This window comes from Myotis daubentonii, chromosome 1 (assembly GCF_963259705.1).
Source record: "Myotis daubentonii chromosome 1, mMyoDau2.1, whole genome shotgun sequence".
NCBI classification, from domain to species: Eukaryota; Metazoa; Chordata; class Mammalia; order Chiroptera; family Vespertilionidae; genus Myotis; species Myotis daubentonii.
Genome location: NC_081840.1, coordinates 104,983,023 through 105,008,392, shown reverse-complemented (window position 1 = coordinate 105,008,392; position 25,370 = coordinate 104,983,023). Strand labels below are relative to the sequence as shown.

Sequence of the window (25,370 nt, the reverse complement as noted above, 5' to 3'; positions counted from 1 at the left end):
TGCCTGCCTGCCTGCCTGATCGCTCCTAACCACCTCTGCCTGCCTGACCACCCCTAACTACTTCTCTGCTGGCCTGATTGCCCCTAACTGCCTCTGCCTCACCCCGCACCCGGGACCCAGGATCCTATCCTCTGGCTGGTTGCAGGCATCCGGGACCCAGCTTCCCTCCCTCTGGCGGGCGGCAGGCACCCAGGACCTGGACTGGCTTTGCCCGGGCCAGCTGCAGCCTCAGGGGACCATGGGTGGGCAGTTTCGCCTGGGCTGCAGCTGCAGATGCCTGGGACTGTGGGGCGGGCGGCTTGACCTTCTCCTGGTCCGCAGGTGCAGGTGCTGGCGCCCAGGACCGTGGGGCGGGCAGTTTGTCCCTCTCCCGGGCCGCAGGTGCAGACACAGCCGCTGGCGCCTGGGACCACGGGGCAGGCAGCTTGTCCTTTTCCTGAGCCACAGGCGCAGGTGCTGGCGCCTGGGACCGTGGGGCGTGTGGATTGTCCCTCTCCTGGGCCTCAGGCTCAGGTGCAGCTGCTGATACCCGGGACCACTGGGCGGGTGGCTTGTCCCTCTCCCAGGCCGCAGCCTGGCTGGTCCCCATTCCTCTCTCTGGAGCTCATTTGTGCCTGACTGGTCCCCATTCCTCTCTCCCTAGTGTTGAGTGTCTGAGCCATTATGGTGTGAGGGTGTGATGGCCATTTGCATATTAGCTCCTTATTATATAGGGTTTTTACTAAAAAACTAAAGAAATTAAAAAGTCAAGTCACAAACTATGACAAACTACAATATGTAAAACTGTCAAGGGATTAACTTCTATAATATATAAAGAACTCATAGGTTTCATTAAGAGTGAGATAAACATTAATGAGATAATGGGCAACAGGCTGGCAGGGGTGTTAGTGAGGAACGACCAAATGACTGAACAGGAGGCTGCGTGGGGCGACTGGGCTGGCCCAGGGGTTAGTGAGGGACAACCAAACAACTGAACAGCAGGCTGCATGGGGTGACCACGCCAGCAGGGGGGCAGTTGGGGGAGACCAGGCCAGCGGGGGGGGGGGGGTCAGTAAAGGGCAACCAGGCTGGCAGAGGGGGGAAGTTGGGGGCAACCAGATCGGCAAGGGGGCCAGTAAGGGGTGATCAGGCAGGAAGGCAGAGGTGGTTAGGGGTGACCAGGCTGGCAGAGGGGGACAGTAAGGGGCAACCAGGCTGTCGGGGGAGGCAGTTGGGGGCGACCAGGCCTGCAGAGGGGGAAGTTAGGGGCTATCAGGCCGGCAGGCAGAGGCAGTTTGGGGTGATCAGGCTGGCAGAGGGGCAGGTAAGGGTGATCAGGCAGGCAGGCAGAGGTGGTTAGGGGTGATCAGGCTGGCAGGGGGGACAGTTAAGGGTGATCAGGCAGGCAGGTAGGTGAGCAGTTAGGAGCCATCACAATCCCAGATTGTGAGAGGGGTGTCCAACTGCCGGTTTACGCTTGATCCCTGGGATTGGCCCTAAACCGGCAGTCAGACATCCCCCGAGCGGTCCCAGATTGGAGAGGGTGTAGGCTGGGCTCAGGGGACCCCCGGCCTGTGCACGAATTTCATGCACCAGGCCGCTAGTCTACAATAATAAAAGCAAAATATGCTAATTATATTGGATGTCCTTCTGGACGACCTTTTGGATGAAGCCGGTGCTATGAGGGAAGCCTGGGTCCCGGGTGCCTGCTGGCAGCTGGAGGGAAGCCCAGGTCCTGGGTGCCAGAGGGAAGCCCGAGCTCCAGGTACCAGAGGGAAGCAGGTGCCAGCAGCCAGGGGAAGGAAGGCCTACTCTTGCGTGAATTTTGTGCATCAGGCCTCTAGTGTGAGTATTGGAAAACCATTTGGCTTGACTGAGTAAAGCTGTATATGTCCCTAACCCTATAGTGCAGCATCTCCAATCATAGGTGTATATCCGAGAACTTTTTGCTTATGTTCACCAGAAAATATCCTATATAATAAAGAGGGAATATGCAAATTTACCATCACTCTGCCACAAAGATGGTGGCACCCACAGTGGAGGTGGGGGTTTCCGTAACACAAGATGGCTTCATCCACAGAGAAGGCGGGGTTTTCGTAACAAGATGGTTGCATCCACAACGGAGGCTGAGTTCCTGTAACGAGCCTTGATGAGCAATCTGCAGGGACCTGAGGCTGCACCCCCAACCCCATGGAGCTTGACAGGGGACTTCAGGCTGTGTCCCCCACCTGGCAGGGCTTGACGGGGACCTCAGGCCGTGCCCCCAGCCCTGGCGCCAGGCCGGGGGACCTCAGGCCATGTTCCCCACCCTGGCACTGGGCCAGGGCACCTGAGGCTGCGCTCCCCGCCCAGCGGGGCTTGATAAGGGTGGAACTGGCTGGGTCTGGGTCTAGCTCAATTTGGGCGGGGGGGGGGGGGCGGCCGGGGCTGGGTCTTGCGCGATTTTGAGGCACATGTGGGTGGGCGGGGACTTGATTCTGGGTCCCATGGTGTGTCCCAGACTCTTGACAGGAGGAAGATTTTTATATACACTTTACTAATTTTCTTTCATCTCTGACACTTCTATTATAGAGAAAGGGCAAATAATATTAAAATATTTCTTCTTATTAATCCCCTTTTAATGTGAATGAGTTTCGTGCACCGTGCCACTAGTATACAAGAATAGCAGCATTTTTCTCAAATAGCAAAACTGGAATCACAAACATATGTCATGAGCAATAAAAAGGAAAAATATACCATGGTGTATTTATGCAATAGGATACTATGTAGCAATGTCAATGATTGAACTATATAGCTGTGTCTTTCAATTTAGATGGATTTCAGTAATAGTTAAAAATTTTAAAAACCATACATAGAAAGTATACAGTGTGATTTCGTTAGCAAGGTCAGAAATGGTCAACTTCAAAAATACTATATAGGGCTACTTACACATTTGGTCCAATTGTAATCAAGGGAATGATTTAACACAAGATTCAGTTTTAGTATATGTGCTGCCGAAGCGAGCACAACACAAGATTCAGGATAGGAAAAACGTCTGCGGGGGAAGTAGGAGTACATTTGGGGCAATGGTAATGGTGAAGTCGTATTTCATAACCTGGGTGGTAAATACAGGTTTATTTTATTTTATTATCCTTTAAGTTGACTTATCCTTTTATGTTTGGGAAATTACATTATTTTATTCAGTGTAACTCCTTTGGTTGTTACAATCTTGGCATCTATAGCCCCTTTATAATACTGAGCATTTAATAATCAAATAAGCTTTTATAAACATCAATTATTTCTGTAAAATTTCCAGCTAATCAAAAAAACCTTTATTCTGTTCTTTGTACAAGTCTGATATGTCATTTAAAATTAGACATTAATTTTCCTTATGTTTATTAAATTTTCATTTGAATTTTGAAATATTAATTATAAATACTTCTTTTGCTAGATATTTTTTATAAGTCTTACACAAATGTTACAAAGAAATACTAAGTAATTCAGCCTTTGATGGTTTTTATTTTTTCTGGCAGCTAGCATTGGATATGTGGAGGAAATTAATGGTTGAACCGCTTCAGACCATCCTTATCCGAATGCTGCTCCGAGAAATCAAAAAGTGAGTTCTGACATTTACCTTCTTGAGTCAGTTCTAATTTGCTGTTTGATATTTTTTAAAAGTTGCTTGGCTCTTGACAAGACATAGGTCTCATTTTATTGTAATGAGCCTCACTTTTCATCTTAATGCCAATGCTTAAAATTGTTGTTAATTTTTGGGGCAAGTCTTTGGTCTTTACTTATAGCGTAAACATGCTTAGTAAAATAAATAAGTCCCTGAGGGAAGTAAATCCCTTACTGCTTTTCAGTTCTGAAACCTCTTGGGCTTTACAGGGAGTGCTGAGTTGTTTGAATGTATTATTTCAGTTTAAAGCCTGATGAGGATAACCTATTCAAGAAAGCAGATTATTCTAGTTAGTTGCTTATCTCTTAGCCTCAGTGTTAAACCTGTAACTTGCCTGTTACTGTCTGGCAGATTTATGGGAAAAATAGCTTCCCATTCTTCTCATGGCCCAGAGTGATTGACTCTTTACCTAACTGCTATGTGAATTGAGTTTGGGACAAAGTTTTTCTATGGAGTTCAGAATTGCATATCCTTGGGTCAGCTCTGGCTTAAAATATTCTTACTAATCTTTGGAAAATCAGAAAAACTAAATCCACTTTGGAGAAGCAAAAGCACTAAAAGTCAGTTATGCAGATGTGTATATAATACATTTCAGGTTACTGGAACTAATGTTTATAGGAATTACTTAGACCAGTGAATTGCAGTGTGATAATGACCACTCTATTGGAATCTTCTTTCTTTTTTGTTTCTCTCTTTTTTTAAAAATTTAATTTTTAAATTTTTTTAATTAAATTATAGTTTATAGTCTATTATTTTGTATTAGTTTCAGGTCTATGCATAATGGTTAGGCAATCATATATTTTTTACAGAGTTCCCCTGATATTTCCAGTACTCACCTGGCACCATACATAGTTATTACAATATTATTGACTATACTAGAAGCCCGTTGCACAAAAGTCGTGCCTGAGTAGGGTCCCTAGGCCTGGCTGGCGATCAGGGCCGATCTGTGGGGCCACCAGTGATCGGAGTACCCCTGCTGGCACCTGCCCCCTTCCCCCACCACCAACAGTCACCTCCCTCTGTGGGAGGCGACTGGGGGGGTGACTGGGGGGCAGTGCCGGCCCTCTCGCCAGCTGGCCCCTCCTGCCTGCCTGCTTGCCGGCTGCCGCCAGTCCCCTCTTGGCTGGCTTGGGGCCTGCGGGCTGGGGGCAGTTCCTGTGTAGAGCGTCTGCCCCCTGGTGGTCAGTGTGTGTCATAGCAACCAGTCATTCCGCTGTTCGGTCAATTTGCCTATTAGGCTTTTATTATATAGGACTAGAGGCCTGGTGCACGAATTCATGCACCAGTGGGATCCCTCGGCCTTGCCTGCGTGATCAGGCCAAAACTGGCTCTCCGACATCCCCCGAGAGGTCCCAGATTGCGAGAGGGCACAGGCCAGGCCAAGGCACCCCAACAGTGCACGATCAGGGCTAGAGAGGGACATGGGAGTTTGGCCAGCCAGGGAGGGACTGTGGGAAGGCTCCAGGGCATGTCCGGCCTGTCTTGCTCGGTCCCAATCAGCCAGACCACAGCAGCAAGCTAACCTACCGGTCAGAGTGTCTCCCCCCTGGTGGTCAGTGCATGTCAGAGCCACTGGTTGACCAGTTGACTGCTCCTTGATGGTCAGTGCATGTTATAGCTACTGGTCGACTGCCCCCTGTTAGTCAGTGCACGTCATAGCGAGCGGCTGAGCAGCCTTAGCATATCAGCGTATTACGCTTTGAGTGGTTGAACGGACGATTGGACATTAGCATATTACTTTTATTATATAGGATTCCCTATGCTGTACTTTACATGCCTGTGACTATTTTTTAACAGCCAATCTGTACTTGTTAATCCCTTCATCTTTTTTATCCATCCCCCAAACCCCTCTCCTTCTGGCAACCATCAGTCTGCTCTTTGTATCTGTGAGTCTGTTTCTATTTTTTTGTTGTTTATATTGTTTTCTAGTGAATCTGCTTTCTTTAAGAGGAACCAAATGTAGAGTTTTTCATGTGAGAGGCTCCTAGTAAGAAATAAGGGATTAATAAAAAGCAAGCCACAAAAAGAATAAGACAATATTTTAAAATTTAATGTTAATAACAAATACTAAGTAAATGGCAGCAATTAGTAAATTGGTTTTCAAAAATTGTTACTTAACCTTTTAGTGATTCCATTGTTTCCGAACACAGCGAGAATCAGAAAAAGGCAGCAGTGAAGCAATGGAGTGGAACATCTTTACTTCTCTTTTCACTGCTAAACTATGATTAAAAGAACACTCCCAACAAGATTTGTAGGTTCTAATATTTCTTTTGCTAAGAAATGACTAATGCTTTTCTGGACTTGGAATTCAGCTATTTTACATAAAAAGTATAATGAAAAGATTGTTATTTTCTAAATGTACTTTTATGAAATGTCTCTTTTAATATAATAGTATTTCACTCTAGTAAATTTTTCATAGTTGTGATTGTTAGCCTGTTAGAAATTAATTTTTTTTTCATTAACCCCCAGGTATGTCTAAAGCTTTTTTAAAAATACTTCTTTATTGTTGAAAGTATTACATATGTTGCCTTATTCTCCGCATTCACCCCTCCAGCCTGCCTCCGCCCCAGGCCCTCGCCACCCCATTGTCTGTGGCATGGTCCATGCCTATATGCATGCAAGATTCTTGGTTGATTACTTCCCACCCATCCACCCTCCCCCGATTCCACACTCTGTTTCATGCTTCCATGTCTCTGGATCCACTCCATTCATCACTTTATTTTGCTACTTAGATTCCACATAAGAGCGAGATCATGTGATATTTGTCTTTCTCTGACTGACTTATATCACCTAGCATGATATCTCCAGGTCCCTCCATGTTGTCTCAAAGGGTAAGAGATTCTTCTTTCTTATTGCTGCATAGTATTCCATGATATAAATGTACCACAGCTTATTTATCCACTCATCTACTGATGGGCACTTGGGCTCTTTGCAGATCTTAGCTATTGTAAATTGTGCTGCTATGAACATAGGGTGCATACATTCTTTCTGATTAGTATTTCAGGTTTCCATTTTTAAATTAGATTGTTTGTCTTCCTTTTGTTAAGTTGCATGAGTTCCTTATATATTTTGGATATTAACCTTTATCAGATGTATCATTGCCAAATATGTCCTCCCATGCAGAGGGTTCCCTTTTTGTTTTGTGGATGGTTTCTTTTGCTATGCAGAAGCTTTTTATTTTGATGTAGTTCCATTTGTTTATTTTCTCCTTAGTTTCCTCCCCCCCCCCTCTTTATTTATTAAGGCATTAAAAGCGTGTCCTTACCATCTCCTTGTGCCCCCACTCCCCTGCTCATACCCTCACCCCCCTGGTGTTTGTGTCCATTGGTTATGCTTATGTGCATGCATACAAGTCCTTTTGTTGCTCTCCCCCCTTACCCCCACCCTCCCCTACCATCCCTCTGAGGTTTGATGGTCTGATCAGTGCTTCTCTGTCTCTGTTTTTGCTCATCAGTTTATGTTGTTCATTATATTCCACAAATGAGTGAGATCATGTGATACTTAACTTTCTCTGACTGGCTTATTTCGCTTAGCATAATGCTCTGCAGGTTCATCCATGCTATTGCAAATGGTGAGTTCTTTGTTTTTTACAGCAGCATAGTATTCCGCTCTATAGATGTACCACATTTTTTAAATCCACTCATCTGCTGATGGGCACTTAGGCTGTTTCCAAATCTTAGCTATTATAAATTGTGTTGCTATGAACATAGTGGTGCATATATCCTTTCTGATTGGTGTTTCTGATTTCTTGGGATATAGTCCTAGAAGTGGGATTACTGGGTCAAATGGGAGTTTATTTTTAATTTTTTGAGGAAACTCCATACTGTTCTCCACAGTGGCTGCACCAGTCTACATTCCCACCAACAGTGCAGGAGGGTTCATTTTTCTCCACATCCTCTCCAGCACTTGTCATTTGTTTGCTTTGCTGATGATAGCCATTCTGACAGGTGTGAGATGATACCTCATTGTATACATGCCCTTGACTGGAATAAAACCTGGGACCCTTCAATCCTCAGGCCGACACTCTATCCATTGAGCCAAATGTATGTTGTCTTTCAAGTCTGCCGTTGATTATTCAGGAAGTTTTTCTGTATTTTAGTAGTAATTTCAGTTGTTTCTGGGAGCTTGTCTATGCATCATCCACTTATTCTGCTGCCATTTTTTTCATTTAGAAATTAATTTGATGAAAAATTAAAGAAAATCTAGCTCGGCCGGTGTGGGTCAATGGTTGAGTATTGACCTATTAACCAGGAGGTCATAGGTTGATTGCTGGTCAGGGTACATGTCTGGGTTGCTGGCTCAATCCCCAGTAGGGAACATGCATCTGGCAGCCCATTGATGATTCTCTCTTATCATTGACTAGAGGCACAGCACACAAAATCGTGCGGGTAGGGTCCCTAGTGCCTAGCCTCTTGCAATCAGGGCCATCTTCTGTCCGTTCGCCAGTCCCCAGGCCAAACGCCTCATCTGCTGCCAGGCTGTCAGGCCGTTGGGGTCACTAGCTCATCTCCGGCTGCTCAGGAGCTCAGGCCTAAGGGAAAGCAGGCACCGGCGACTTCACCTCCAATGCGTGTGCACCAGGCTGGCCGCTGATGGAATGCGCTGCTCACTCGGGGCCGCCGCTGCTGCCGTCACCACTGCTGCTGGGGCTTGAAGCGCTGACAGAAGCTGTGGGGTGTGCCCGTGACCCACTCACCCCGGCGTGAGCAGCTCCAAGTGGCTCCGAGCGGGCAGCGTGTTCCATCAGTGGCCGGCTCGGCGCACACGCATAGAGGTGAATTCACCAGTGCCTGCTTTCCCACAGACCTGAATCCCTGAGCAGCCGAGAATGAGCTGGTGATCCCAATGACCTGACAGCCAGCTCGGTCCTCCCGCCACCCTCCCCGATTCCCCCGTTCAGCATCACTGATCCATTGGAGCTTGCGGGCCAGGGGCAGAGACCAATAGGTCAGCTATTCTGCCCGCTTGCCAGTCCCCAGTCTCACCCTACCCTGCTTGCAGGCTGGGGAGTGGGACCGAAAGGTGCTCAATGCACCTCATGGTGACTGGTTGTTTGGTCATCACGATCATCACAGACACTGGTTTTTTATATATATACTAGGGGCCCGGTGCATGAAATTCATGCACTGGGTGTGTGTGTGGGGGGGGAGTGTCCCTCAGCCCAGCCTGCCCCCTCTCACATACTGGGAGCCCTCAGGCGTTGACCCCCATCACCCTCCAATCGCAGGATCAGCCCCTTGCCCAGGCCTGACGCCTCTGGCCTAGGCGTCCGGCCCAGGCAGCGGGGACCCACAGCTGCAGCGGCCCCATGATCGTGGGCTTCGCTTTAGGCCCAGGCAAGGGACCCCTAGCTCCCGGGACTGCCAGCTTCGACCCGTGCTCAGCTCCCATCGCTGGCTCCACCCCTACTTCCTGCTATCACTGGCCAGGGCGGAAAAGGCACCTGATTCTCCGATCATGGCTGGGGGTCAGGGCAAAGGCGGCCCTGCCCCCCAGCTCTTAGCTCCCCCCTGGGTTTCCAATCACTGTCAGTGGCAGGGGGCTTCTTCCTGTTTTCCCTTTCGCCTCCCTGCATTGTGCCTACATATGCAAATTAACCGCCATCTTGTTGGCAGTTAACTGCCAATCTTAGTTGGCAGTTAATTTGCATATAGCCCTGATTAGACAATGAAAAGTGTAACTCGTACGCCAATTACCATTTTTCTCTTTTATTAGTGTTGATAGATGTTTCTATCTCTCTCCTGACCTGTCTGAATTAAGAAAAAAATGTGTAAGAAAAATAATAGAACTATATACTACACTAGAGGCCTGGTGCACAAAAATATGTGCACTCGGGGGGAAGGGGGAGTCCCTCAGCCCAGCCTGTGCTCTTTCGCAGTCTGGGACCCCTCGGGAGATAACGACCTGCTGGCTTAGGCCTGCTCCCGGGTGGCAGAGGGCAGACCCAATCCCTAGGTGCAGCCCCTGGTCGGGCTCAGAGCAGGGGCGATTGGGGAGTTGGGGCGCCGCCCCGTCATGCACAGAGCAGGGCGGATCGGGAGGTTGCGATGCCACCCCCAGTCACACTCAGGGTAGGGCTGATTGGGGGGTTGGGGCACCGACTCCGTCACACTCAAGGCAGGGTTGATGGGGAGGTTGCGGCACCACCCCCTGTCACGCACAGAGCAGGGCCAATCGGGGTTGGGGCGCTGCCCCCGTCACTCACAGAGCAGGGCCCATCAGGAGGGTTGGGGCTCCGTACCCTGTCACTCACAGAGTTGGGCCGATAGGGGAGTTGGGCACCGCCCCCTGTCACACACAGAGCAGGGGGTTGGGGCACCGCACCCTGTCACACTCAGGGTAGGGCCGATGGGGAGGTTATGGCTCTACCCCGTCACACACAGAGCAGGGCCCGTGGCGGGGGGGGTGGGTTGGGGCGCTGCACCCTGTCACACACAGAGCAGGGGCCGAACAGGGGGTTGGGGCACCGCAGCCTGTCACACACAGAGCTGCAGGGCAATCGGGGTTGGGGAGCTTCCCCCTATCAGGCACAGAGCAGGGCTGATCAGGGGGTTGGGGCGCATTCCCCTGTCACGAACAGAGCAGGGCCGATAGGGAGGTTGTGGCCCCGCCCCCTGTCACACACAGAGCTGCAGGGCAATCATGGAGTTTGGGCGCTGCCCCCTGTCACGCTGATCCCGGTGCTGGGAGGCCTCGCGGCTCTACTGATCCTGGTGCTGGGAGGCATATTACCCTTTTACTATATAGGATAGAGGCCTGGTGCATGGGTGGGGGCTGGCTGGTTTGCCCTGAAGGGTGTCCTGGATCAGGGTGGGGGTCCTCACTGGGGCACCTGGCCAGTCTGGTTGAGGGGCTGAGGGCTGTTTTCAGGCTGGCGGGTGACTGAAGCTCCCAACCGCTCCTTTTTTTTTTTTTTTTTTTTTATTCTGGGCCAGCTTTAGCTCTGAGGCTCCAGCTCTTAGGCCTCCACTGCTGAAAGCAGGTTTCTGGCCTTTGTTTACCTTCTGTATTTGAAACAATGTTGCTATCCTGCTGTCTGAAGCCCGGCGACTAAAGCAGGTTTCTGGGGTTTTGTCTAGCTTCCATATTTGTAACATAGTTGCTTAGAGTTGCAGCTCAGAGGCCGGCAGTGGCAGTCGGGGAACATTGGAGTCCTCCGTCACTGAAGCAAGCAAGCCTTATGTTCGCTTCCAGCTGCCTGGCTGCCAGCCGCCATCTTGGCTGGCAGTTAATTTGCATATCGCCCTGATTAGCCAATGGGAAGGGTAGCGGTTGTACGCTAATTACCATGTTTCTCTTTTATTAGATAGGATTAATTCTGGAAAAGACAGAGATAATATGGTAAGAGATGTCAGACCAAGCTGACTTAGTTGTGTTGTTATAATCGACTTCCATTAAAGTATTGTTTGACATGCTTTACTAATATTCTATTTCTCATTCTGTTAGTGTAGTCTAGTAGATTGACATTATTACACATTTTACAGCTAAGGAAACTTAAGGCTTAATAATAATAAAAATTACACCAGGGAACTATGTTTCGAGCATTTTTCTAAGAGCTTTACATGCATTATCCCATATAATCCTCACAAATAGCAATATTAAAATATTTCCTCTTATTAATCCCCTTTTAATGTGCATGAATTTTGTGCACCTGGCCACTAGTTTAAGATAAATCAGATCTAGCTGTTGATAGTGCTATTATTTCAGCCTGAGGGACCCCCCCTCCCCGCCCTGTGCACAAATTTCGTGCACCGGTCTACTAGTATTTTATTATTGCTATTTGCCCTTTCTCTATAATAGAAGTGTCAGAGATGAAAGGAAATTAGTAAAATATATATGAAAATCTCCCTCCTGTCAGAGTCTGGGACGCACCGCGGGACCCAGTGCACCTTGAAATCACGTGATACCCAGACCTGGCCAGCCCCACCCCTGTCAAGCCCTGCCAGGCAGGTGGTGCAGCCTCAGGTCTCCTGGCCTGGTGTTGGGGCGGAGGCTGCAGCCTCAGGTACCCTGGCCTGGCCACAGGTCCCCCAGTGCTGGGGCGGAAGGTGTGGCCTCAGGTACCCCAGCCCAGCCTCAGGTCCCCCGGCCCCGGCACGACGGCGTGAAGGTGTGACTACCATTTTCATATTAGCTCTTTTTTATATAGGATTATTAAAAATAGTTTGCTTAAGTTTATCTCATGATGCTGCTTCTAACAAGGATTTTTTTTTAATTGTACCTATAACTTCTTTGTGGAAAAAGCTCCACCAGACTTAGAGAATAAAGTCTTTTCCGATCTATCAGAGGGAATTTATTGCAAATTTTATTTCCTGTTAACTTATTTATAATTCATTTACCCATACTCATTCCTGAGTTCCTAAATATTTTGTATAAGTGTCTAAATAACATTACTATGCACTAGTGGTTTCTCAGATCTGGCCGCTGTTACTCAAGCTTGCATGGGGAATATTTCAAAGCATTATATTTCTATAAATCATATATGCTGGTTGCAGAAAAGTAAAAATATACAGAAATTTTAAAAAAATAACTAAAAGGTCTTTTACTTTTCTCCCAGTACCTTCACGTCTGTTGTTCAAAGGAAATCACTATTAAAGATTTTAAGTGTTTATTCCAACAAATTTTCTATGTATTTAATACATTGTTTGCGGGTAGTTTTTATCGCGCGCTAACAGGTGGCGCGGGCCATTTTTGCTAATTTTTTGCGCAAATGGCAACGTTCAGTAAAATTAAGATAACTTCAGTTTACGTATTTATACGTTACCCGCATTCTACCGCTAGTCTATAAAGAACGTATTAATACGTGTCCCGCGCTCTACTACACTGTTAGAACGTATAAATACGTAAAACGTGTAAACACGTTTCCCGCATACAATGTGTTAAGATTGTATGTTTGCACATACATGTATGTACATACACATATCTGTATACATATACTAGAGGCCTAGTGTACGAAATTCGTGCTTGGGCAGGGTCCCTAAGCCTGGCTGGCGAACAGGGCCGATCAGGTTCCCCACCTCTTGCCTCCCTGCCTCCTCCTTCCCTCACCGCCCACGTGCTATCACCTCGAAGTTCCCTGCCTCCCACTTCCTCCTTCCCTTGCCGCCTTTGCGCTGCCACCGCATGGTTCTTTGCCTCCCTGCCTCTTCCTTCCCTTACTGCCCACGCACTGCCACCATGCAGTTTCCCACCTACCCGCTTCCCCCCTCCTCCTTCTCTTGCCACCCGTGTCCGTCACCACCCACCCCCAGTTCCCTGTCCCAGCCTAGGGCCCAGCCCTGATCAGGTGGTCAGGACCTGCTGATCGGGATGGAGGGAATGGGAGTTTGGCTGGCAGGCCCTGATCAGGCGATTGGGGCCTGCTGGCTGGGGGGTGGGACACGGGGAGGACCCCAAGAGGTTGGCTGCCGGCCCCCCTGGGAAAGGGGCTGTGTCCGCCATCACCCACCCCCAGTTCCCTGTGCCAGCCCAGGGGCCTGGCCCCGATCTGGCGATCTGCCGGCCATTGGGAAACACTGGGAGGTAGGTTGGCCGGCAGGCCCCATGGTGATCGGGGCCTCCGGGATGGAGACAGCTCCTGCATCGAGCATCTGCTCCCTGGTGGTCAGTGTGCGACATAGTGACCAGTCTTTCTGGTCATTCCGTTGTAACAGTTGCTTAGGCTTTTATGTATATAGCTATTACGTACACTCTTACAGATACATATATATGTAGATTTTATGTCTATAGAGATATTATGTACACTCTTACACATACATGCATACATACATACATACATTTGGGGATCTTTTTGAAAGCCTAGATGTCTAGGTTACTAGGGGAACCTCTATATTCACATAGCTCCTAGATTATATTTATGCCTGTAGTCCAGATCACCAATTATGAAGTACTGTTCTACACTTGCTAAGCAGTTTTCCCTGCACTTATTCTATCAAGCTTTTATTGGAGTGTTTCCTGTTTTACATTTAGATTTTTTGATTACATAAATATTAAGAAGACTTAAAAATATATTCTTGTCCTTGCAAGGTGGCTCGGTTGGTTGGAGTGTCATCCCATATACCAAAAGGTTGTGGATTCAATTCCCAGTCAGGGTACATCCCTAGGTTATGGTTGGTATGCATGTGGGTTTCTCTTTCTCTCTCTACCTCTCCCCCTCTTTCCCTCTCTCTGTCCCCCTTTCTCTCTAAAAATCAATAAAAACATATCCTCAAGTGAGGACTAAAACATACTTAGTCTTAAAAGTTACAGTTCAGTGGTTGATGTGAGACGACAAAGTGGTAGTTCCTTTATGGTGGTAAAACAGTGTTATATCTTGGTGGTGTTGACATGAATCTAGACCTGTGATAAAATTGCATAGAACTACGCACACTCAAATGAACACAAGTGATTGTATATAAAAATTGGTGAGCCCTGACTGATGTTGTGAAATGGTTAAAGCGTTGGCCCATCCACAAACGGGTTGAGAGTTCCACTCCCGGTTAAGGGCATGCACCTGGGTTGCAGGTTCATACCTGCCCGGTCAGGGTGCGTGGGGGAGGCAACCAATCAATGTGTCTCTCTCCCATTGATATTTCTTTCTCTACCTCCCTCTCCCCTTCTTTCTTTCCTCTATCCATTCCTCCCTTCCACTCTCTAAAAATAAGTGGAAAAAATATTCTGTGTTGAGGATTAACAAAAAAACCCAAACAAACCAAAAAACTGGAAAAATCTGAATAAGTCTATATATTGTACCAATGTTCATTTCTTGGGGTTTTTTTTTCTTTCTTTCTTTTTGGTCTTGGTCTTACATTGTACCACACTTACGTAAAATGTTACCATTGCACTGGAGCCCGGCCTACATGTCTCAGTGGTTGAGAATCAACCTATGAACCAGAAGGCCACGGCGTGATTCCTGGTTAGGGCACATGCCCGTATTGCAGGCTTCATCCCCAGTGTGGGGCATGCAGGAGGCAGCTGATCAACGATTCTCTCATCATTGATGTTTCTTTCTATCTCTCCCTCTTCCTTTCTCTCTGAAATAAATAAATGTATTTTTAAAATGTTACTATTGAAGAAACTGGGTGAAGCATACACAGGGTTGCTCTAGATTTTTGCAATTTTACTGTGAGTCTGTAATTATTTCAAAGTATAAAAATGATTTTTAAAAGTTTAAACAACTCATAAAATGTGGCTATTTCAATATTCTTTTACCTAAACTTCCTTTTCTCTCCTTATAACTACTGATAATAGTTTGGTTGTACTTTAATATTTGTTTATTTAAGTATAGTGGCTTTCATCCTTTGGGGCGGGGGGATCTCTATGTTCCTTTAGGAAGATGATAGAGCATAAAAATACTTGTTAAAGTTTTTATTCATTCTTAAACTATAACTCAGTAGCAAGACACTCATGACTTAAGCACACTCTTTTTGTTTGCATGTGAACATCATAAACAATGGCAAGAGTTAAATGACAAATGAAAAAAATATTTGTAACTTCACAGAGCCATATTTTAAATTCTTTACTTTCCCCGCTTATCTAATATCATACAGATACCAAAGTTCCCTAGAAGTATGGCTCCATTTCAGGCTCTTTTCTGTTCAGTTTGTTAGTTTATCAATCATCACTATGTTTATTATTATCCTATATAATAAAAGCCCTGTGACCAAAACGGTAGAACGACCAGAACGACCAGAGACCAGAACGACCAGAGACCAGAACGATCGCGGCTCCTCACCCCAGCCTGTCCCGCCCCCCAGCGGGTACCCCCACCACGATCGGGGGTGGGGTTGGCCGGCAAACTGCACCTCATCCCGGCTGGCCCTGCCCCCAGCGGGGACCCCCATCCCAATGATGGGACGTGGCCAGCTGGCAAACTGCCCGTGGCCCCTCACCCCAGCTGGCCCTGCCCCCCAGCAGGGAACCCCACCCTGATCCAGGGTCCCAATCAGGACAGGCTGACCGGCCCCCACCTGTGCAGCAGGCCTCTATCTAATCTAATAAAAGAGAAACATGCAAATTGACTGCACCTCTGCCATGCCCCAAGTCATGCCCACCAGCCAATTAGAGTGACTGTATGCAAATTACCCCAACCAAGATGGCGCCGGCAGCCACGGAGCTGGAGCAAGCAGGAGGCTTGGTTGTCCCGGTGATGGCGGAAGCCAAGCTTCCTGCCTGCCCTGGCCAGCTGTGGCCTCCGCTCAAGGCAACAAAGTTTCAATTCTAGAAGATAAATAAATCCCAGATGGCTGATGGCTCACCCCTCACCCAGACTGGCCAGTCACCCCACCAGGACCCTCCTCCCTGAAGGGGGTATGGCCAGCCTGAAAATGGACCTCAGCCCCTCACCCAGGTTGGCCAGGCACTCCAGAGGGGACCCCCACCCTGAAGGGGGTGTGGCTAGGCTGAAAACGGCCCTCAGCCCCTTACCCAGGCTGGCGAGGCACCCCAGCAGGTCCCCTAACCTGATCCGGGGCACCCTTCAGGGCAAACCAGCTGGCCCCCACCCATGCACCAGGCCTCTATCCTATATAATAAAAAAGTAATATGCAAATTGACCCTAACAGCAGAGCGACTGGGAATCACTGGTCACTATGACACACACTGACCACCAGGGGGCAGATGCTCAATGCAGGAGCTGCCCCCTGGTGGTCAGTGCACTCCCATAGGGGGAGCTCTGCTCAGCCACAAGCCAGGCTGACGGCTGCCAGTACAGTGGTGGTGGTGGAAGCCTCTCCCGCCTCCTCAGCAGCGCTAAGGTTGTCCGACTGCAGCTTAGGCCTGGCAACTGGACATCCCCCGAGGGCTCCCGGGCTGCCAGAGGGATGTCTGACTGCCACCTTAGGCCCAGTCTCCCGGTGAGCGGGCCTAAGCCAGCAGGTGGTCCCAGAGGGGTCCCAGACTGAGAGAGGGTACAGGCCTGGCTGAGTGACCCCCCCGAGTGCACAAATTTTTGTGCACGGGGCCTCTAGTCCTATATAATGAAAGGGTAATATGAAAATTTACCCTAATGGCGGAATGACCAGAACGACCGCTCGACCAGTCACTATGAAGTGCACTGACTACCTCTTGGTCTTTTCCCCAGCCGGCAGGCTCCAATTGCCCAGTGGCTAATGGGGAACCAGGAGTGGGTGGTGGGGAACGTAGGTGGCACCAGGCCAAGGCCCCTGCTCCACCAGTCGCCTCATGCACAGAAGGCAACCCATGGTGGGGGTGGGGCTGGCAAGCGGGTGGGAATGGCTGACCTCTCACTCCCTTTCCCTGGCTGTCAGGCTCCAATCGCCCGATGGTGGACAGGGAACCGGGGTTCGGGGCCAGTGAATGGGCGGAATGGCTAACCTCTCAGTTCCTTTCCCCGCCCGGCAGGCTGCAATCACCTGAATGCGAATTGGGAAACGGGGATGGGTGGCGGTGGGGAGCAGGGCCAGCTGCAGGCAGCCAGGGAAGATGGCCCTGATTGCAGGCCAGGCCTAGGGACTGTACCCACCCACAAATTTCGTGTGTTGAGCCTCTAGTACAGTGATGGCAAACCTATGACACCCGTATCAGAGGTGACACCCGAACTCATTGTTTTGGTTGATTTTTCTCTGTTAAATGGCATTTAAATATATAAAATAAATATAAGTCTTTGTTTTACTATGATTGTAAATATCAAAAAATTTCTATATGTGACACGGCACCAGAGTTAAGTTAGGGTTTTTCAAAATGCTGACACGCCAAGCTCAAAGGTTCGCCATCACTGCTCTAGTACCTTACTAGTAATAAGCCTTGCTATCTGGTAAGACAAGATTGCCCTCCATAAGCCAAAAGTGTTCTGAGTGTTCTTTTGCACTTTTTACATATATAGTCACCTTTTTAGAGGTGATTGTAAATTACCTTAAAAATTTTTTTTTCCTGTGGGTTTGAAATGGAATTGAATCTTTAAATTAGTTTGGAGAGAATTTATATCTTCACAGTATTAAATCTTTCTATCCAGGAACCTAGTATATCTATCTGTTTATTGTGCCTTCTTTAATTTCTCAGAAAGTTTTTATAACTTTATCTATAAAGGTCCTGAAGGCTTTTGTTAGATTTGTTTAGAGATACTTGGTATTCTTTGATGTTATTCCAAAAGTTTTATCTCTTTTATTTGTTTTCTGCTAGTTTTAGAACTACAACTGACTCGTGTATAAATCTGGTATTCAGCAACCTTGTGATATTCTATAATTTCTAATAATTTATGCACATTTTTGTGCTTTCTGTGTAAGCTTGAATAATCTGTGTGTGTGCACGTGCACATCTGTACACACATCTCATTTTCTAAGACCCCAAAGCAATATTGAAGAGAAGTGTTGGGTAATGAGAATCTTTGTCTCATTCTGATTTTATTTTATTTTTATTTTGTTCAAATTATAAGAGAAAGTTTATTTAGAACATTACAGAGATAGTTGAAGTGAGCCAGCTGGGTTGCATAGGCTCAGGAAACAAGGTACAGAGGCAAATGAAAAGCCCTTGGTTCTTAGGAGAGAGAAAGCCAAAGGCAACATTTCTTAGAGAGAGAAGAGGAGAAAGGAAAAGGCACAGGAGTACTGAGACGAAGAGCATGGTCATTTTTTATTTTAAAGTTTACATGTATAACATTTTTCCATTTAAGGTGATGATTTTGCTAGTTTTTAAATAGATATTCTTTATCAGAATGATGAAATTAATTAGAATTGGTGTTGAATTTTTATTTTATATCTTTTAATAAATCTTCATTGTTCAGATTATTACAGTTCCTCTTTTTTCTCCCCATAGCTCCCCTCCCCCTGGTTCCCACCCCACACCCTTAAACCCCCCCACCACTGTCCTCGTCCATAGGTGTAAGATTTTTGTCCAGTCTCTTCTTGCAACCCTCACACCCCTTTCCCCCGAGAATTGTCAGTCCACTCCCTTTCTATGCCCCTGATTCTGTTGTATTCACCAGTTTATTCTGTTCATCAGATTTTTTATTCACTTGATTTTTAGATTCACTTATTGATAGATATGTATTTATTGTCACTTTGTTGTTCATAATTTTTATCTTTACCTTTTTCTTCTTCTTCCTCTTCTTAAAGGATACCCTTCAGCATTTCATATAATACTGGTTTGGTGGTGATGAACTCCTTTAGCTTTTTCTTGTCTGTGAAACTCTTTATCTGATCTTCAATTCTGAATGATAGCTTTGCTTGGTAGAGTAATTTTGGTTGTAGGTAATGCTATTCATCACTTTGAATATTTCTTGCCACACCCTTCTGGCTTCCATAGTTTCTGTTGAGAAATCAGCTGACAGTTTTATGGGTACTCCTTTGTAGGTAACTGTTTTTCTCTTGCTGCTTTTAAGATTCTCTCTTTGTCTTTTGCTCTTGGCATTTTAATTATGATATGTCTTGGTGTGGTCCTCTTTGGATTCCTTTTGTTTGGGGTTCTCTGCACTTCCTGGACTTGTAAGTCTATTTTTTTCACCAGGTAGGGGAAGTTTTCTGTCATTATTTCTTCAAATAGGTTTTCAGTATCTTGCTCTCTCTTCTTCTTCTGGCACCCTCATAATTCAGATGTTGAAGTTGTCCCAGAGGGTCCTTACACTATCTTCATATTTTTGGATTCTTTTTTCTTTTTGCTTTTCTGGTTGGGTGTTTTTTGCTTCTTTGTATTTCAAATCTTTGACTTGATTCTTGGGATTCTCTAGTCTGCTGTTGTATCTCTGTATATTATTCTTTATTTCAGTCAGTGTATGCTTAATTTCTAGTTGGTCCTTTTTCATATCCTTGAGGGTCTCATTATATTTCTCAGAGATTTCTAGAAGATTCTTGAGTAATCTTAAAACCGTGGTTTTGAACTCTATATCCAGTAGTTTGCTTTCCTCCATTTCTGTCATTTGTGACCTGTTTCTTTGTCTCTGCATTTTGGTTGCTTTCCTTTGTTGATAGAGTGGCCTTGTGTGCTAGGTGTCCTATAGGGCCCAGTGGCTCAGCCTCCCCAATTACCTGAGGTGGACACTCTTGGTGCACCCCTTTGTGGGCTGTGTGCACAGTCTTGTTGTAGTTAAGCTTTGATTGCTGTTGGTATCACTGGGAGGAATTGACCTCTAGGCCAATTGGCTGTGAGGACCAGCTGTGTCTACAATGGGAGAACTGCTGTGCTAGAGATACCCTTATGGGGCGGGACTTGCTTTAGTGGGGCTTTGGTGCTCACTGAGTATTCCCTTTGAGTGTGTCTCTTATGGATGTGAGGAGTTGCAATTTATATCGTCTCACACTGACCACTGGGTATACTGTCTCTTGGATCCCCAAGGATGTGCAAAGCCAGCCACTGCCTGAGACCACCCAGCAGGAGCTACAGAGAGATCTGCAGATTTATCCTCTTTGTTTGGAGTTTGGAAGTGCCCAGATGAGGCCCGGCTGTGAAGCAATATAGGCTGCTATTGCAGGGTCTTAGGCCTTTTGGAAGCTTTGTAGTCCTCTGACCCAGGTGCAGTTTGTTAGGTTTTAGGTTGCAAAAGGCCAGGCCATTCATATGCAAAGTCCTCTGTGCACAGCTTGGGTGGGGTTGTAAATTGGGTGGTGCGGGGTCTCAGTGAATCACCAGGGCAGAACAAACAGCAATGGTTGCTAGTCAGCCCTTCCCTGGAGAGGTCCCAGGGTCTCTGTGTCCCGCAGCCCTGTGCAGGAACGATGATCACTGCGAACACCTCTGAGAGAAAGCTTCCCTTGCATTCCAGCCAGATGCCAGACAGTCCACTTTCTCCTCATATGAATCTGGGTCCCCAGAGTCTCGCCTGGAACTGGAGTTCAGAGCAATCGGGAGCTTGTATCTCCCTCCACAGTGCACCCAGTTGCCAGCCTGTCATGCGCGCGACTCTGTACCTCCGTACTTCTGTACCTCCTCACCGCCTACCAGTTTCAGTGCACTTTTTTCTTTCCTTCTAGTTGTATAACTTCCACTCAACCAGCTTTCCTGTGGTTCTGTATGATATTTGTTCTGTATTTTAGTTGGAGTTTTGATGTGGTTGTGAGAGGCAGCAAGTACAGGTGCTTACCTATGCTGCCATCTTGGTTCTGGTGTTGAATATTTAGAAAATGACTTATATTGCTATTGAGTGATTGTTTTTTCCCCTCTTAGTCAATATGGTCAATTATGTTTGCAGGTATTGTAATATTAGATTATCTTTTTTTTAAATTACATTTCATTGATTTTTTACAGAGAGGAAGAGAGAGGAATAGGGAGTTAGAAACATCGATCAGCTGCCTCCCGCACACTCCCCACTGGGGACATGCCCGCAACCAAGGCACATGCCCTTGGCCAGAATCGAACCTGGGACCCTTGAGTACGCAGGCCGACTCTCTATCCACTGAGCCAAACCGGTTAGGGTTATATTAGATTATCTTTACATACTTGAGATAAAACCCAGTTTGGTTTCTATTTTTTAATTTATTTACGCGGTTTCTTATAAGAAATTCAGAACACCAGTTTGTGAGGATAAAGCCCATTGGTGAGAGAAAACAGAGTGGTGGTAGCCCTGGAGCTGAGGAACAGCTTTTATTTTTGGCAGAATTTATGAGTCCACAGCCTTCTGGTTAACCTTGTGCTGTTCTGTCACCTCATATTTCTCTTTCTCTGTGTCAAAGATCTCGCCCTCCTGGTGTCTGGGCTTGCACAGCTTCTTCTTGAATTAAGCATCAGTGAGATGTTTGGGGATTTTCACATCACTGATATCAATTTTGGTGGAGGTGATGATGACACATTTCTGGTGTGTTTTACGCAGAGGAACTCAATTAAGGGACAGAGGTCCAGTCACAAGTAGCAAGCCACTGCTAAGCTGCTTCAGGAAAACCACCCTCTTGCCTCTGTGGTGCCTGGTGAGAATGATCACAATCATCCCAGGAGTGATGCTGGCCCACAATTTCCTCACATGCTGACTGAAGGGTTTCTTGCCATGGCTCAACAGCTTTCGAGGCACATCTTCAGTAGGATTATATTTAGGAATTTTGCGTAGTGTAACCACTCGTGTACCACTATTCTTGTCGCCACCAACTGGTTTTGTGACAGTAGCAAGAACTTTCTTCTTTTTTTTTCAATCCTGGGTTTAGCTGCCGAGTACTTCCTCTTATACATGGCCTTTCGGGGATACATAGCCAACCGGGAATATCTGCCAATTCCTCTGATGAGGATGAGGTTTCAGCGGCAGTGGGGCTTCCCCTTCTTAGGCGCCTTAACCTTGCTGCCAGCATCAGTCTTCTTGGCTTCAGGTTTCTTCAGCTTAGTATCAGGTTTCTTCTCCTTAGTATCAGGCTTCTTCTCTTAGCCAGGTTGGTGTTTGTCTATTATAATTTTTACCCACTGTTGCATTTTATTGGCAAATATCATATATAATAAAAGGGTAATATGCAAATAGACCAACGGTAGAACAACCGAACAACCAATCAAAGCATAATATGCTAATGATATGCTAAGGCTGCTCAACCGCTCGTTATGACGTGCACTGACCACCAGGGGGCAGATGCTCCGACCAGTAGGTTAGCCTGCTGCTCGGGTCCGGCCGATCAGGATTGAGCGAGATGGGCTGGACATGCCCTGGAGCCCTCCCGCAGTCCCTCCCCAGCCCGATTGTGCACCGGTGGTGTCCCTCAGCCTGGCCTGCACCCTCTCACAATCCGGGAAGCCTTGAGGGATGTTGGAGAACCGGTTTCAGCCCGATCCCGCAGGCCACTCCCCTTGGGAAGGTGCCAGACGCAGGGCTCATAGCTGGAGAGCACTGCTGCGACAGTGCGAGCCTCTCCTGATCGGGATTGATTGGGCACAAGCCTGCAGCAGGCACAGTGGGGCAGGGATGAGTGGGAGTGGCAGGTAGTAGCTGCAGGCGGTGTTGGACTGTGGATTTTGGCCCACTCCCTGCAGGCCACCCAGAGATATCCCACCCATGCACGAATTCGTGCACCAGGCTTCTGGTTTTATTTACAGTTATGCACCTCTATTTATGAATAGGAGAGCCTGTAATATTCTTTTTCATAATGTCTTTGAGTTTGGTATCAGGCTTATAATTATAGGCCAGTGGTTGGCAAACCGCGGCTCGCGAGCCACATGTGGCTCTTTGGCCCCATGGCATGGGCCATGAAGTTTCAATCACACTGTACGTGCTTGCTCACATGTGGTATTTTGTGGAAGAGCCACACTCAAGGGGCCAGTTTGCCGACCACTGTTATAGGCTGTATTAGGGCCTGTTTTCTCTTTTTCTTTTAAATAAAAGACTTTGTATGAAATTTGAATGATCAATTTTTTTATGTTTAGTAAAATCCCCTTCCAAACCACCTGGACCTAGGGGTTCTTTGTAAGAAGGTTAAAAAAAAATTAGTATCTTTAACACTGCTGCAGGTTTTTCAATAGTGTTAAGACTAGTCAAATTTATATTTCTTCTTAAATCTGTTGTGAATTATTTTTTCAAAATTGTTGGAAAGTCATTTTCTACTTGAAGTAACTTTAGATTTATAGAAGAATTGCAAAACTAGTACAGAGGGTCTCTGCACTCCTTCACTCTGCTTCTCTACTATCACCATCTTATAACCCAAGGTATGTTTGTGAACATTAGTGTAATACAATGAACTAAATGACAGACTTGCATTTTCCCAGATTTTTCTCTGATGTAATTATTTTGTCCCAGGAATCAGTCCAAGTCACTACATTGCATTTAACTGTCCTGTGTGTCTTGTCTCTTCTACTCTGTGAGAATTTATTTTTTTCTTCTTTTTTTAAGTTATAGTTGATATTCAATATTATTTTATACTAGAGGCCTAGTGCATGAAAATCATGCACTTGTGGGGGGCGTATCTCAGCCCAGCCTGCACCCTCTAGTAGTTCAGGAGCCCTCAGGGGATGTCTGACTGATGGAAGGCCATCAGTCGGACATCCTTAGTATTGCTGTGGAGGTGGGAGAGGCTCTTGCCACCACTGCTGCACTCACCAGCTGTGAGCCTGGCTCAGGGCTTCTGGTTGAGTGGCACTCCCCCCGTGGGAGTGCACTGACCACCAGGGGACAGCTCCTGGGTTGAGCGTCTGTCCCTGGTGGTCAGTGTGTGTCATAATGACCAGTCATTCCGCCGTCGGATTTGCATATTAGGCTTTTATTATATAGGATTAGTTTAGGTATATAGCATAGTAGTTAGACATTTCATATACTTTACAAAGTGATCCTCTGATAAGTCTAATACCTACCTGGCATCATACATAGTTATTACAATATTATTGACTATTTTCCTTTAACTGTACTTTACATACCTATGACTGCTTTGTAATTGTCAATTTGTAGTACTTAATACCTTCCTCCCCTGTTTTTCCTTTTTATTGAATTTATTATTGGGGTGACACAGGTTAACAAAATTATATAGGTTTCAGGTGCACAATTCTACCATGTACCATCTGTACACTGTATTTTATTGTGTGTTCACCACCTCAAGTCAAGTCTCTGAATCCCTGCCCTTTTTCACTTACGCCCTAACCCCCTTCCATCTGGCAATGATCAGTTTGTTCTCTGTGTCTATGATTCTGTTTCTGTTCTGTTAGTTTATTTTGTTCTTTAAATTCCACATATATGTGGAATCACATGGTATTTTTCTTTTTTTGTCTGACTTATCTCACTTAGTATAAATACCCTCTAGGTCCATCCATATTGTTTCAAATGTTAAGATTTCCTTTTTTTATGGCCAAGTAGTATTTCCTACCACAACTTCTTTTTTAAAAAAATATATTTTGATTTTTTACAGAGAGGAAGGGAGAGGGATAGAGAGTTAGAAACATTGATGAGAGAGAAACATCGATCAGCTGCCTCCCGCACACCCCCTACTCAGGATGTGCCCGCAACCAAGGTACATGCCTTTGACCGGAATAGAACCTGGGACCCTTCAGTTCGCAGGCTGATGCTCTATCCACTGAGCCAAACTGGTCAGGGCCTACCACAACTTCTTATTCAGTCATCCATTGATGGGCAGTTAGGTTGCTTCCATATCTTGGCTATCTACACTAATAAAAGAGAAAAATGGTAATTGGCGTACGACGATACCCTTTTCATTGGCTAATCAGGGCTATATGCAAATTAACTGCCAACTAAGATTGGCAGTTAACTACCAACTAAGATTGGCAGTTAACTGCCAACAAGATGGCGGTTAATTTGCATATGTAGGCACAATGCAGGGAGGCGAAAGGGAAAGCAGGAAGAAGCCCCCTGACACTGACAGTGATCCGAAACCCAGCGGGGACCTAAGAGCTGGGGGGCAGGGCAAAGGCGGCCCTGGTGCCGCCTTTGCCCTGCCCCCCAGCCATGATCGGAGAATCAGGTGCCTTTTCCGCCCTGGCCAGTGATAGCAGGAAGTAGGGGTGGAGCCAGCGATGGGAGCTGGGCACGGTCGAAGCTGGCAGTCCCAGGAGCTAGGGGCTCCTTGCCTGGGCCTAAAGCGGAGCCCACGATCGCGGGGCCGCTGCAGCTGTGGGTCCCCGCTGCCCAGGCCGACTCCTCAGTCAGAGGCATCCTGCAGGAGCAGGGGCGGAGCCCGTGCGATCGCGGCGCCCCCCGCTGCCACTGCAGGTTCCCGCTGCTCGGGCCGGACGCCTAGGCCAGAGGCGTCAGGCCTGGGCAAGGGGCCGATCCTGCGATTGGAGGGTGATGGGGGTCAACGCCTGAGGGCTCCCAGTATGTGAGAGGGGGCAGGCTGGGCTGAGGGACACTCCCCCCCACACACACACCCAGTGCACGAATTTCGTGCACCGGGCC

General features: G+C 47.0%; 1 protein-coding gene across 5 annotated transcripts in view; it reads left to right on the top strand.

Annotated features, from left to right (window-relative positions):
- The window catches only part of CUL2 (cullin 2), a 160,854-nt gene that overhangs the window by 60,243 nt on the left and 75,241 nt on the right, over positions 1-25,370 (top strand). For all 5 annotated transcript variants that reach the window (XM_059655987.1, XM_059656004.1, XM_059655980.1 and 2 more), the window contains one exon: positions 3,492-3,574. In XM_059655987.1, coding sequence (XP_059511970.1) covers positions 3,492-3,574 — 83 coding nt within the window. The remainder of the gene's footprint in view (positions 1-3,491; positions 3,575-25,370) is intronic.